At 45.6% G+C, this 13,943-nt stretch overlaps 1 protein-coding gene across 2 annotated transcripts in view; it reads right to left on the bottom strand.

Annotated features, from left to right (window-relative positions):
* The window catches only part of ITGA2 (integrin subunit alpha 2), a 92,946-nt gene that overhangs the window by 26,429 nt on the left and 52,574 nt on the right, over positions 1-13,943 (bottom strand). For both annotated transcript variants that reach the window (XM_066240713.1, XM_066240724.1), the window contains exons 10-16: positions 12,264-12,340; positions 10,370-10,508; positions 9,355-9,500; positions 7,576-7,719; positions 5,713-5,916; positions 4,862-4,998; positions 1,532-1,671 (exon numbers count right to left, since the gene is read on the bottom strand). In XM_066240713.1, the coding sequence (XP_066096810.1) occupies positions 1,532-1,671; positions 4,862-4,998; positions 5,713-5,916; positions 7,576-7,719; positions 9,355-9,500; positions 10,370-10,508; positions 12,264-12,340 (987 nt within the window). The remainder of the gene's footprint in view (positions 1-1,531; positions 1,672-4,861; positions 4,999-5,712; positions 5,917-7,575; positions 7,720-9,354; positions 9,501-10,369; positions 10,509-12,263; positions 12,341-13,943) is intronic.

Genomic DNA, 13,943 nt, shown 5'->3' with positions numbered 1-13,943 from the left:
ATGGCTTTATGTAGGTATCATTGGCATGGAACGCTGTGTAAGCGTCAGGCGTGAAGTGTGGTGATTTTATAGACACTGTACATTGCAAAATAACCCCTACAGTAAGGTCTGCTAACTCATCTGTCACCTCCCAGTGCCAACGCCTCTGTTGTGAGATAAAAATCTACCTTTTTTAGCAGCTTTCCTATATACAGTAAATACAGTATTTATACTCTGTATGTCAGTGGTTTTCAACCTTGTTACCCTTGGGGACTGGTGAAGAAAGGAGAATTATTTTAGGGACCGCTAAGGCAGGAATCACCCTGAGCATACGTAAATTTGACTCAGATCACTGGGTCTGTAATCTTCAGACAACATCAGGGAGGTTTACTCTTTTCTGGACCAGTCTGCGGACTGGCCGGTGGAAAAACACTGCTGTCTGTTACATCTGTCCACCCAGGGTTTACCGAGGAATGGTCTGCAACTTGACCATCACGTGTACTCGGACGGACGGATGGACAGGCTACACGGCAGGTCTGCGGGAGGCGCTGTGCAGATGGGGGCCGGGGTTTGAGCCCTGGAAAGGAACCTGCCAAACAGACACGAAGAGGAGGGGACGACGGAAAGCGTGCTGGGAAGTGACCCTAACTTCCACTTTGTGTCCTTAACCTACTTATTTCCTGGGGTGAATCAGGACAAATAACCTGCCTCCATATCCTCAGCCTCTGAGCTTGTTTACACGTTTGCCGCTTAACCATACACCTGTGGGCACTACGGGTCTCTCATGTTTAGTCAGAAACTGACATAGGGGGAGGGGGATTAGGATTGAAACACCAACAAAGGAAAAGAGGTCATCTAGTCAGTCAAGTGACAAGTCAGTCACTCCGCTGGGCATGTGCTGAGACGCCGCGGCAGCTGAGATCAAGGTGAGATGTTGAGATGTGTGGTTGGAAACGACGTGATAGGTCTGTGTGGGATGGTGACAGTTCCTGCTGACAGGTGCCCACCGTCCCCTCCGTCTCCTGCTGATGGGACACGTCTCAGACTTGCACTCGCCTCTCTGGGTTACTTAGAAAATTGAATACACCGGGCATACATTATCTAGTCTTTCCTATTTTCTGTCCTTTTCATGCTTACTCATTTCTTGGGAATAGGGGTGATATTTGCTGCTCATCCTGAACAGCTCTTTCTGGGTCCCGGTGTGGCCACCTTACAGCAGATGCTGTCATTGAAACTGGGCCACTGTCCCCCGTGTGAATGTGCGAGCCCGAGGTTGTGTGGAAGGGACCTGTGGCAGGAGGCACTTGAGGGACAGGCTTGGGAGAGCCCAAGATTGTGTCACAGAGATGACAGCTCTGTGCAGCACAGTGTCACCTTCCTAAACACATGCCTAACCAGCCCTTCCCCGAACACCTCACTGGGTGGCAGTTTCAATGTCTTCAAATAAAACCCCTATTCCTTTTGGGCTACAAACTCAAAATACAAGCTCTATGTAGGACGAAAACCCTCTCAGCCAACCCGTCTCTGCTCAGACCATGCCAGGCCCACTTACCCACTCGGCTGTTCTGCTTGTGGGGTCTGAACTTGGAGCTGAAGCAGAGTTTGAGGCGTACCTCAGCATTCTTGTTGGACAGGGTGATTTTTTCTGGTGTGAAAGAAGCATCTACAGACACGTCCGCGATGCTCTGTGACCTGAGAGACACAGTGGGAACAGATGAATGGATGAATGCTCGTCTGCCGGGTGTACACATCACAGTTGTCACCGTTACCCTCCCCACCCGTCTGAGCACATAGCAGTGCTTTGCATCGGAGAGCTCTCAGGTGGCTCATCTAAGGTGTAATTTGTTTGTTGGTAACTACATCCCAGCACGGTCCACGTTTACTAATCTTTGTCTCATGAAGGCATGCGTGAACACAGGGTGTCTGTCTGCAAGGCACGGTCCCTGACGTGGTGTGCCAGTTGGACACAGTGACATTCACTTTTCTCACAAAGGAAGGGGAGGCTGCAGGTGGCAGTGGGGGTGTGTGCATGCGTGTGTGTGCAGGGCTCAGGAGTGCACCTGGGGTTGTTCCCTGTTGTCTCGGCAGCTGGTGGTGATTCCTGGAGGTGAGGCACGTGACTAAGATCGTGGCAATGAGTCTGAGGCCAGAAAGTGGTGAGGAGGCCACCCCAGGTGGGGTGCTACAGGCTTCTGACTCCGGCTCAGCTGTTTAGACAGCTGAAGGGCTCTCCTCCACACAGGGCCTCATCTGCTCATGCAACACTTGTGAGAAATGGGCAGGACAAATATCACCTCTGTCTATCAGTGCAAAAGCCTAAGACGGAAAGATGTTCAGGAACTTTCCAGTTTACTAAGTGAGAAATAATAGCAAGTGAGAAATCAGAGCCCAGGGTCTCCTCATTACTTGGGCAGGGGAGTTTGTACCTCATCATAATGACCCCTTGTGCATAGACTTAACTATATATTTACAAGGCCGCAATTAAAAATTAATAATTTCCCTGTTTTGAAGAGTACTGCAAGGAGGTATAAAAAACCATTTGCTTTTAATGTCAAGACTTGATTCTGTTGAAAAATTATTTCTATAGTTAATCATGTATCTATCAGACCCCCTGATAAGCAGTCATAAAGCATCTTTTATAAATACTACATGTCCACAACTTACAAGCTCTACAAAGTCTACATGGAGGTTTTCTTTAAATCAGTCTCCCTGAGAAGCTGAGCACTTATTCCAATAGAGATGGCATTGATTTACAGTATTCTGTAAACTTGTTTTTTAAAAATCATTTTCGCCTGACCAGGCAGTGGCACAATGGATAGAGCATCGGCCTGGGACACAGAGGACCCGGGATCGAAACGCTGAGGTTTACCGGCTTGAGCGTGGGCTGACCAGCTTGAGCATGGGGTCACAGACATGACCCCAGCAGTGGCATAGCGAGGGGGACAGGGGGGCTTATCATGCCCCAGGCACCGCTCGCAGAGGGGTGCCAAACGGTCTCCAAGACAAGCAAGAAAAGCGTGGTAGAAGCGTAGTTAGGGGAGAGGGGTCACCAATAAAGTGTCGTGCCCCTGGCGCCAGTTATGTTCGCTATGCCACTGGACCCCATGGTCGCTGGCTTGAGCCCAAGATCGCTGGCTTGAGCCCAAGGTCACTGGCTTGAGCAAGGGGTCACTCACTCTGCTGTAGCCCCCTGGTCAAGGCACATATGAAAAAGCAATCAATGAACAACTAAGGAGACTATGGAGCCGCAACAAAGAATTGATGTTTCTCATCTCTCCCCCATCCTGTCTATCTGTCCCTGTCCATCTCTCTCTCTCTCACTAAAATAAAAATTTTTCTCAGAAAATCATCCAGGAAAACCAGTCTCAGCACATTACAGGAATGTAACCACAAAATTGGATTAACCTAGCTTGACTAAACTTCGATAAATTGATTTCATGTGTCTTGACTCTTTTGAAGAATCAAATTCACCTTCCAAGAAAAATGTTAGGCCGCCATTGACTCTATTACAGAGAATGCCATGGCCTCGTAGGAATACAGCCTCCTAGGACGATGCCTACCAAGATGGCTACAGGGTCATGCTCCCGAAAGGTGCAAGTTCTCATTGTGTAAACATCAGTCACATAACTCTGCTTTCACACCTTGTGTTCTTCCACTGGTAGGCTTCTCTTTACTGATTTTAAATCACGTGAAGATGTTTCCTCATTTTTAAAGTCTTAAACATGATCTTGGAGTTTTATTTTTCCACTTAAAGTTTTCAATAAAATACCGCACTTTGTCCTTTAAAAGCACAAGTGAGACACAGTAAATAGTATCATCACACTCAGAAACAACGCGACATCCATGTGTAGTTTTTCTGTTCCTGACGTATCTGGATGTGGAAAGCACATTTTTCCAATGGGAACAAGAGAATGAATGGCCGAACTGTGTTTCCTTCGGGACTCTTGATCAGATTCTTGGTTTCTTCCCGACTCCATTCCCTCCCCGGCCCCAGACACTTATTTTTGTCCTCGAGTCACGTGGCCCTTGAATCCCTCATTGTTCCCCCTGCTCTTGGACCCCTGCTGAGGTCAACGGAAGGTCACCCAGCCCACATAATGGCTTCTTGTTCATGACTGATACTGCAAAGAGTGCCTCCCAACCACATGCGAAGTTGCCCTTCACACGTGTGGTCTGCGTGCGCAGGGTGTTCAGGGTGTTCTGAGAGAGCTTCCTTTCTGCAGGCGGAGGGAGCTGAGGCCCTCTGGAAGATAATATTCTGAAATATTCCAAATGCCATTTTCTCCAGGGCCCCATCTTTTCAATGCACTTTTGCTCACCACAGAGAGAAGCAAATATATATATTTTTTAAGTGAGAGGAGAGGAGACAGAGAGACAGATGCCCACATGTCTCCCAACCAGGATCCACCTGGCCGGCCCCCTACTAGGCAATGCTCTGCTCATCTGTGGCCATTGCTTGGCAACCAAGCTATTTTTAGCACGTGAAGCAGAGGCTCCATGGAGCCATCTTCAGTGCCTGGGGCCAACTTCCTTGAACCAATGGCTGTGGGAGGAGAAGAGAGAGAGTGAGGAGGGGAAAGGGGAGAGGGAGAGGTAGAGAAGCAGATGTGTGCTTCTTCTGTCTGCCCTGACTGGGAATTAAACCCAGAACATCCACACATCGGGCCAATGCTCTGCCACTAACCCAAATGACCAGGGCCCAAGAAAATATTTTTCTTTTCCCACCATGGAGAACACATCCCTTCCTCTGTGCAAACCACACCTCGTCAGTGCCCCGGAGTCTCAGATGCTGCCCGTGACAGCCACAGGGCCAGCACGGTAGTCTGCCCACGTTGCAGGCCACCTGAGTTAGCTGGTCCATGTCCGACCCCTGCTGACTCACCAGAGCTGGACGACCTGTCCAAAGGCACCAACAGACACATCAGTGATGGAATCCCTGTTTAGATCCCCATAGCCGTCCAGGGACCTCCCGAAGTACTGGAGGCGGCTCTGAAAGGCTCCATCAGACCCCAAGATTTTCTGAAAGGGCACATTTGATGTGAAATTAGAGGGCAGCGCGACCATGGAAACAGAGAGAAGCAGCTGCTACCCGGCACTGTCCCGTCCTCTCCAGAGCCACTTCCCACACGCCTGTTCTCCCTGGCACACCATGGACCTTCAACCTCATCTTATCTCTGTGTTATTCTCGCAGCCACATTCCCATCAAAGAAACAGCATTAATCTACTACCATAAAGTCCCAAACCAGCAGAAAGCAGTGAAGGATGGGTGGCCTGGGAAGGAGCTGGTCCAAGTTCAGGTCCCGATTCTAATCCTACCTCACTTCCTTCAAGCCTCTCCTCAAACTCACCTTCCCGGGAAGGACTTCTTGTCGCCCTTTCAAACAGTGGATACCTCCCGTCCCTGATAACTTATTCCCTGTTTCATTATAGAAGTTCCTTATTGTTTATTCCTATCTGCAACACATTAGCTTATTAATCTTATTTTTTCCTCCGTCTCCTTCACCAGGACGTAAGACCCGTGAAGAGCAGGGTTCTGTCTGTTCTGCTTTTTGCAGCCTCCCCAAAGGCTAGGACAGTCCTTGACAAACTGTAGTAGCAGCTCACTAACTCTTGATTGCATAAGTGAAAAAAGTTATAAGGTGAGAAGGGTGGAGTGGACAGCCCATGTGGTATTCTCACTCAGACATGATGTCACCCGTGTGTGAACACATCACCGTGAACCTCATGGGTTACCTGGGAGTACTTTGTGCGGATGGTGCCCTCATGACCGTTGTAGATGTACACAGCACCGGAGTTCTGGTTTTCCAAAGGTGACCCCACTATGACATCATTAAAGCCGTCCATGTTGACGTCTGAGAGAGCTGCAATCGCTGAGCCAAACCGAGCGTTTTCAACACCCCCGGGGCCTTCAAGAAATTGGTGCCAATTCAAAATGCCCTTAAAAAGTGGGGAAAGGATAGTAAAGCAAACCTTATAGATTTTATAATTAAAATTCACAGCAAATGATGGCCATTATCAATTTGCCAACTGGTTAAAGTGGATAGGGTTGTATACCTAGAATCCAAACTTATCCAATTATGATCATTATAAATAAGAATTTTCATAAGTAAGGCCACAGGATATCTGCTCACAGAACAAGGTGAAAAGAGATACTGTCTTTACTTTAGTGACACACCTATATGAAAGTATCCATTCCTATGGCTCTCCTTTTCCTCAATATCAAGATCTTCACCTATTCCTAAACCTTTTGATTAAAAAAATAAATTCTGGTGAAAAGCTACAAACATGTTGAATAAAATTAAGGTAGAGACAAAATAAAATATAACATCTTAACTTAGAACTTTACATAAAACTTACTGAACAGTGGGGCATGTTTATAATGGTATATATATAGTAAGTGAAAAATGAGACTGTTACTAGCCCATTGTAAGAAACACTCAATAATTCCACCCAAAGAAAAGACATTTCCTCGTAAAAGATGCAGCTGTTTTTTCAACATCTGAAATCCAGAATGGAAACACTGCGTGACTTCTCAGGAAAGTGCTGCTTCTCAACCATGCAACCCGGTCAGTGTTGATTCTGCCTCCTTGACAACCATCTTCCAGAAACAAACCACCCTGTCCCTAAGTTTGATAAAATAGTAGGTCTTCTCCCCTTCAGGAACTAATAATGGTAATCTAGAAGAGTTGACAAGCAAGAGACATTCAAGAAACTGGGATTTGGGCCATTTTCAGCCAAGTAGATATGCCCCATCCTTACTGGATGCTCAGTTATACATCATTTATATGCTTTAGAATTGTTGCATTGCTTTCTTTCAAGGGCTGATTTCTACATTAACTTAAATAGATAAGGTAGGACAAAGTTCACAACAGCTAAATGTAGTATTTATTATATATTCAATAATATCAGCTTCACTTTTCCACCTTTTCCCCTCTGTGGTCATCAAATGTTCTACGTCACCGTACTTACAATACAGAGTCAGAGTTCAGGCTACTAGTTGGAAAAAACTGTGTTTCATGTTAGAGTGTGCTGAGTTTTATATGCAAGAACTGGAAAGTTCAGGAGTTGGTTAGACACCTAAATGTTACACTAAGCAATGGAATTTCCTGGCAAACTAAGGTAGAAAGCATCCAGGATTACATGGATGTTTCCCAAGTGCCTGGTCCGATCTGCCCATCTCACTGTAGAGAGTTAACAAGATAGTTTTGAGCTGTTCTTGTTCTGTCTCTACAGCAAAGACTAATTAGATAAAATACTTGGGAAACATACAGATGTTTGTGAGTCTGCACATGGGTGTATTTTTTAAAAAAATGACATGCATATTTAATGACTTCATTTGTATTAAGGGAATATAACTTCAAAGACCTCTCAAGAAAAATGTCAGAGCATGGTACAGTAAGCTCTAGTTCATGTGATTTTTAAAATTGTAACTGTACGGTGACATCCCCAAAATGATGAAATATACACCATACTAATTTTGGGTCATCAGCATTCAATAATAGATTTTCTTTAATCAAATGCAAAAGTGCAGATTAACTTTCATTTACCAAATGCTAATACAGATTAAACGAAGTCGGAGTCACAGTTTGTTTTTACCTTTGTGAGAGTAAACAGGTAGACTCTCCCTTCCTCTTTCTTCAGGTCATTCATGTACGTTGGCGCACCGACCAAGAGCACATCTGTAATGGTGTCTTTGTCCACGTCAACTGAACACAGCACACTTCCAAAATAGGAGCCAATCTGCAGTGACGAGGCACATTTAACTCTGAGTCCTGGCGTTCACATACCCTTAGTATTACACTGAATCACTGTGTACTCAACAAGGAAAAAGGGAGTGTTTTCTACCTGTAAAGTGCTAGGAACATAAAGATGGATAACAGAGTCCCTTTCTCTCAGGTTGTATCACCTTCTAATATCTGGCTCTTAAATTGCAGGGTGCCCAAAAAATCACTGATAAATACCTTTACAAATACAGGTTCCTGAGACCCATTTCCAGAGATTTCAGTGCAGTGCCTAGAATGTGATCCAGAGTACTTTTGTAAACACTACAGGTGTTTCTGAGGCTGGTGCAGATAAGGTCTAAGGAATGGGTAATCGAGGAAGGGGGGAGAAGAAGAAGGGAGAAGTGGAACAGATGTTGTGCTTCCATGGGGAACTATGTGATAATAGAGGAGAGCACCCAACAGCGTGTGGTCAGAGCGCAGGGAGGGAGGAACCTCAGACAGACCGAGTGTTACGGGAACTGCATCATAAAAGCACCAAGGAGATTGCTAAGGGAAGAGGAGTGGGGACCCATGGGTGGTGTCAGTGTCCATGGCCTGAGCTGGGACAAGAGTAGCTGCTGGACAGGCTGGGCGGGGAGGGACAGGGGCAAATAACATGAAATGAGAGTGGGTGGGAACTGGACTGTCCGTTCCGTTCAATTGATGCTCCGGGCGTGCCTCTGTGAAGACATCCTAAGGATTTGGGAACGAGTAAGAAATAATTCCTTCTGTAACACTTCCATTGTTTCCTTATTTTTCCCCCTCAAACTAAAAGCACCCTTTTAAAAAAATATATTAAAGAGAAAAGTATGTGACCAGAGCTGGTTGGTGGTCAAGGAAGTCAAAGCCGTGGGTTTTCTTCCTCCTGGAAATCCATAGAGACAGTGGGTCAAGTGGAATCCCAGAGAAGAGAAAGCTGTGGAGAGGCAGCTTCTCCAACTCCAGGGAGAAATATTTCCATTGGCTGTCAGAGAGCTGTGATGCTCGTTTCCGATACGCACCCAGCCCATGGGTCCAAACTGCTTAGTAAGAAAACAGGAGTCTATCAGCTGACCTCTGCTCTAATGGGCCATGGCTTGGCGTCATGGCCGTTACTGCCTATGAAACTGTCACACCTTGGAAGAAAGTGGCAGAGAAGAAAATTGCTTTGCTTTCAGCAAGGTCAACGCGACAGAACATCACTCCCCTCTTCCCATTATTTCTCCTCCAAACCGTGGGCTCCGAGTAGGGGCTTGCCTATGAAGCAGTGGTTTGGTGCCCATCATCATGGGTAAAGAATGCCTAGGTATTATTAATCTGGGAGTCAAAAATACGGCACAGGAAGTAGGCAAACAGCGTAGGCTGGGAGGCTGCCCAGGATTGGGTCTGAATGACAGCTCAACCCCATGAAACCTAAGTGACCTAGAAAGCTGGTCCGTTTCTCAGGGACCCGTCAGAAGGGGATGGCGGGTCTCAGTGTGGTGAAGGTTTAAGGACTACCGAAGTAAACGCGGATGACAGAGCCAGCCACAGGATGCGCACGCAATCAATGGTTGTGTCCACTTCCACCAACTCCCCCACCTGCCCCAGCTGTCCCTAAAATTAATGTCACCTGCTCAACAATGGACTTTACCTGGTCGCCTCTGTGGGCCTGAATAACTGTGACGTTGCCATTCTCATCAACCCGGTACAGCACGATCTGGCCGGTGTAATTGGCCCGAGGAGCACCCGCAACAAAATGGACCCCCTTTCCAGTAGAAATCGCTGCCACAGAATAACCTAGGAGAGAAAGGGTTACAGAGCAGGTGCAGCGGAGAGTCGCAGCCAGGCAGGCGTGCACAGCTGGCCCAGGTGGTTAGAGGCTCTTTCCTGTTAGGTACAATACAAACCTCTTCCAGTCCTGAGTGTGCTGCTGAGGGCACGTCCTCCCGTTGCTAGGACGGACTGCTCCTGCTGCCCTCTGACCTGCAGCACTGTCCTGCGTAGGTGGGACATCTACCTGTAAGGCTGACCCTAGATTCCGGGTTGTCCCCATCAGCCACTCACGAACCTGGCCCTCAACAACTACTTCTCTAATCGGGCCCTAAATGGATTTTACAAAATAACCCTGTCTAATGGAGAGAACACAGATGGTCCTTGGACTCAGATGGTCCCTGCATTGAATTCTAGATCGGCCAGTTACTGCATCATTGACCTTTAGGCAAATTATTTACGTCACTGGCTCTCAAAGGTACAGTGGGATAACAACACTTCCCTCAAAGGGCTGTTGGGAGGACGTAAATGTTCACCTCCACCAAGTAGGCAACTCAGGAACTAAGCCATGGTAAATGATCAAAAAAATTGGTGGCTGCTTCTTAGAGAGAAAAAAAGACTAAGAACTCTGAATTTCTATCAGGCCAGCGCTTGCTGAACTGGCTTTCAGGTACCATTTCCATTTTGCAGAAACACAATCATGTCAGAGAAATAACAACCACTTGAACAGCCAGAAGACATTTGTGAGTATAATACAGGTTTCATTAAGTAGTTATGGATGACGGCCAGATAAGCAAAGAGGGACCGTAAATATTGTGCAATGAATGCAGTATGGAGATGATAGTTGTTGGGCTGCACTGAACCGATCCTGAGATCCCGCAAGGGGCTCGCCTTACCCAAATATGAACTGTGGTTTCTGTCCTGCAGAATTTGGTCAAAGGCTTGTTGAGGAAAGATCAAATGGCCATGAGATGTCTTCTGGACGATCGTCCCACTCCAGTCATAAGCTCCCACTGCCCCCAGCATCAGAATATCCTAAAATAATCAAGAAATGAAGATTAATAAAGAAAAAAAAAATCACCTGTAAAGCATAAGAATTCAGGGTAGGCAAAATGCTGAAATAAATTGTCTTGGTTTAGGGGGAATAAATCAACAACCAAGCATGATGAAGAGTATACAAATGTATGTCGATCTATCTCAGAATCATTGTAACGTATGTATTTGTGCCAAAAAACAAGCCTTCCCACGGGCTATGCTACCTCGGGCTTTAGGTGGTATGACACATTACATAGAGAAATCTTTATAATAAGCTATAATCAGGGGGATCCCATAGCCATATCCACTCAAAGGTGCACATTTGCAAATGCTGAATAGTAGTGAACCTTTGGGGAGGGGTGAGAAGGGAGCCTCTGGTCTCATGATTCATGAGAGGAGCTCAGGTTGGGGACGAGGCCGCCTGAGAGACAGGAAAGCATGGCTGACAGAGGAACGGAGGTTGGGGGCTGCAGGGTGTGGCTAAGCCCCTGGTCGGGGTTGTGGGAGGCCCTGTGCACACACTTCTGTTGTCAACTTTCTCCTTGACTCCTCCTCAAATGTTCCTTCATCACCTCTAGCCGGTCCCGTCGAGTTGAAAATAGCACACTATGAAGGGCGCCTATAGTCTAATGTAAGGAAACTGTCATAGGTCAGCCCTGGTCAGGGGCGGGGCAGGGGCGACACAGGAGACAGCTACTGTGGATGGATAGACGCCACACCCCATCCGAATGCTCAAACCCAGGAATCCTCATAGAACGCAAGGCGGGTCAGGATGGGATTTATCATTTTTGAACTTTTGATCTCAGATATTAGGAAACATCAAACATATGATTTTGGGTTGGAAAATATAAGCCATTAATTAATAAGTAGCAAATAGGGAAATGATGTATTTGGGAATAAAAGACTTGAGATTATGTGAATAACTCATATATCTGGGTTCTGAAAATGAGGTACAGTGAGGAGCTTCAGAGGAGAAAAATGCCTCAGGACTTTGTGTCCCAAATTCTCTCTGTTGGGGTTCATTTACATTTTTTTCTGAGGGGAAGACCTATAACTTTTCTGAACATCTCTGATGACTGGCGACCCGGAAAAAGCGAGCACCTTTAATTCTAGAGAGAAAACGAGCTGTGTCTGCTGATCCGATCCCCTGAGCTCAGACTGTTTCCCGAGGATTCCTCAGGGCCCCCTCTTTGTCCTTGAACTGTCCCACTCACATCTCGAGCAGAGTTAGAATCAGACGCTTGAGTGACGGATGCTTTGTAGAAGAGTGGACCTCCCTGAGCTAAGGAGACTCCCCCTCTCGCATTTTTCCTAACTTCTTACTTTTCCAACTCTTTTCTGTCTCTGCTTTTAGAAAAGAGATACCTCAGCAATTTGGAGTTCTACAAGGACAGTGATGACAGGCGTCTGTGTGTCTAACAAACTTTTCCATTAGTCAATAGGCTCAAGGGAAATTCCTGCCATGATAATACCTTGCATTAACATAGTGCCTGTCCCCTGTAGCGCTCAAAGGCTTTCTTGTACATTATCCTTTTTTTCCATACAAAATCCCATGGAACAGGGAAGGGAAGGCAATGACCTGCGTTGCTTTGGACAGCAAGTCAGCAGTGTGAAGAGACTCAACGGCTAGGACTAGGAATCCAAACTGCTGATCACTAGATGGCTGTTTTTCCCATCTGGTGGTCCAGGCAGCTACCACACCCACATGTGTTAAGCCCGGTGACAGTATGGCTAGAAGTTATCTGATATACACACGTTTTCAGGAGAGTAATCAGCGCTGAATCCCACTTGTGACATTTCCATCTGGAACTTATCTCCTCCTTGAATGGTGCCTGGGAAATGGCAGTTACAAGAATTATATCCCTGTCATCAATTTTAAATCAATTCTTTTCGTCTCACGCATGTGCATGCACACACACAATGTGCTGATGGTCACTCAAAAATATGGAGCTGGCAGACTGAAGGTTTCACTAAGTATCCCAACAGCTGGGGAAACCCACAGTGTTTCCAAGGTAGAGATTCAAGTTGTCATTAATCTTGATTACTTTTTAATATATTGATTGATGTGAAGTTTCTGATATCAAAGAACACTCAATATAGAGGATGAGGTAAGATGAAAACTGAGGTAATAGTCTTTTTTTAAAAAAAAACAAAAAACAAAAACAAATGATGACTGCTAGCTAAGAAACTATCCAAACTTTTAGCTTTTCAATATTGGTGCTAACAGATGCCCGCACGTCTCAGACGCAGTGGGAGGGGCTTGGCAGCTGACCTGTGGGGAGGACAACGCTGCCAGGGACTGGGGTCAGGCGTCAGGGAGCAGGATTCAGGACTGAGTAGGAACCTAACCAACTGGGAAGGCTGTCCCTAGCTCAACATACGGAATGTCTCTGACTCAGTTGGCACCATGAGACCCAATCCATGCTCCTTTCCATTCAGAGGCCGGAACGGTGGCTTCACTGTCTTTGCACAAACGAAGCCCGGTTCACTGGAGTGTCACTTGATTCTAGAGAAGACAAACTGTTCCCCATGACGCAGTCCCTTGTTTAAAAGATGTAATCCCTTACATAGGATGAGTAGAGATAACTTTTAAAGTAGCTCAGTGTTCCCCCAAAATCCGTAGTACCAGATAATACATAAAATCAATTTTAGTTAGCATTTAGACCACATCATGATTGTTCAAATCCATGCCACTGTGAAATAAAAAATCACTGCGACAGGTAGCCAAATAATTTAGTATTAGTTCAGGGCACATTAGATTTTGAAAATGATTTAAACAACTTAACAGCACCGTGGGATGTTGAAGAAGCAATACGATCTTTGTGTATAGAACTTTCCAGTGGATAATCAGGAGATTAAGTTATGACTGAGGAATGAATGCTTAATTTATGCAATCACCTTGGACCTAGTTTCAGAAGCAATACCTGATACATAGTAGGTGCTCAATAGAATATGCTCTTAACTGATACTAGTTATGTGGGTTAACCACCAGGAACCAGGTTTGGGTTCACATGGGACTTTTTACCAACTGGAGATGAGTTCCAGTCCTCCTTACAAGTGAGCTCCTGAACAGGGAACATTTTTACACTGACTAGATTAACCAAGGCCATATAAGTAATTACTGTAGATCTGATCTGAACTACAGAAACTCTTCACTATGTTTTTCTAACTTTAAAAGTATACATGGCTTTTGTAAACCAATTCAAGAATTTCAGAAATTGAAAATATAACACTAAAAAAGTAAACGTTTTTACAATTCTAAAAACTATAGTACTGAAAGGTAAAACTAGTTACAATTTTAACAGATATTACTACATGGCCCCCAAAATGCTACACAATTTATAATCTTATTGACAGTCTATGAGCTTCCTGTCTCCATAATCTCTCCAAAATTAAACATTACCAGTCTTTGTTATCTTTTCAGCACAAAGTAAC

The sequence above is a fragment of the Saccopteryx bilineata genome, chromosome 1 (genome assembly GCF_036850765.1).
Source record: "Saccopteryx bilineata isolate mSacBil1 chromosome 1, mSacBil1_pri_phased_curated, whole genome shotgun sequence".
Classification (NCBI taxonomy): Eukaryota; Metazoa; Chordata; class Mammalia; order Chiroptera; family Emballonuridae; genus Saccopteryx; species Saccopteryx bilineata.
This window is presented reverse-complemented; position numbering and strand designations above follow the sequence as displayed.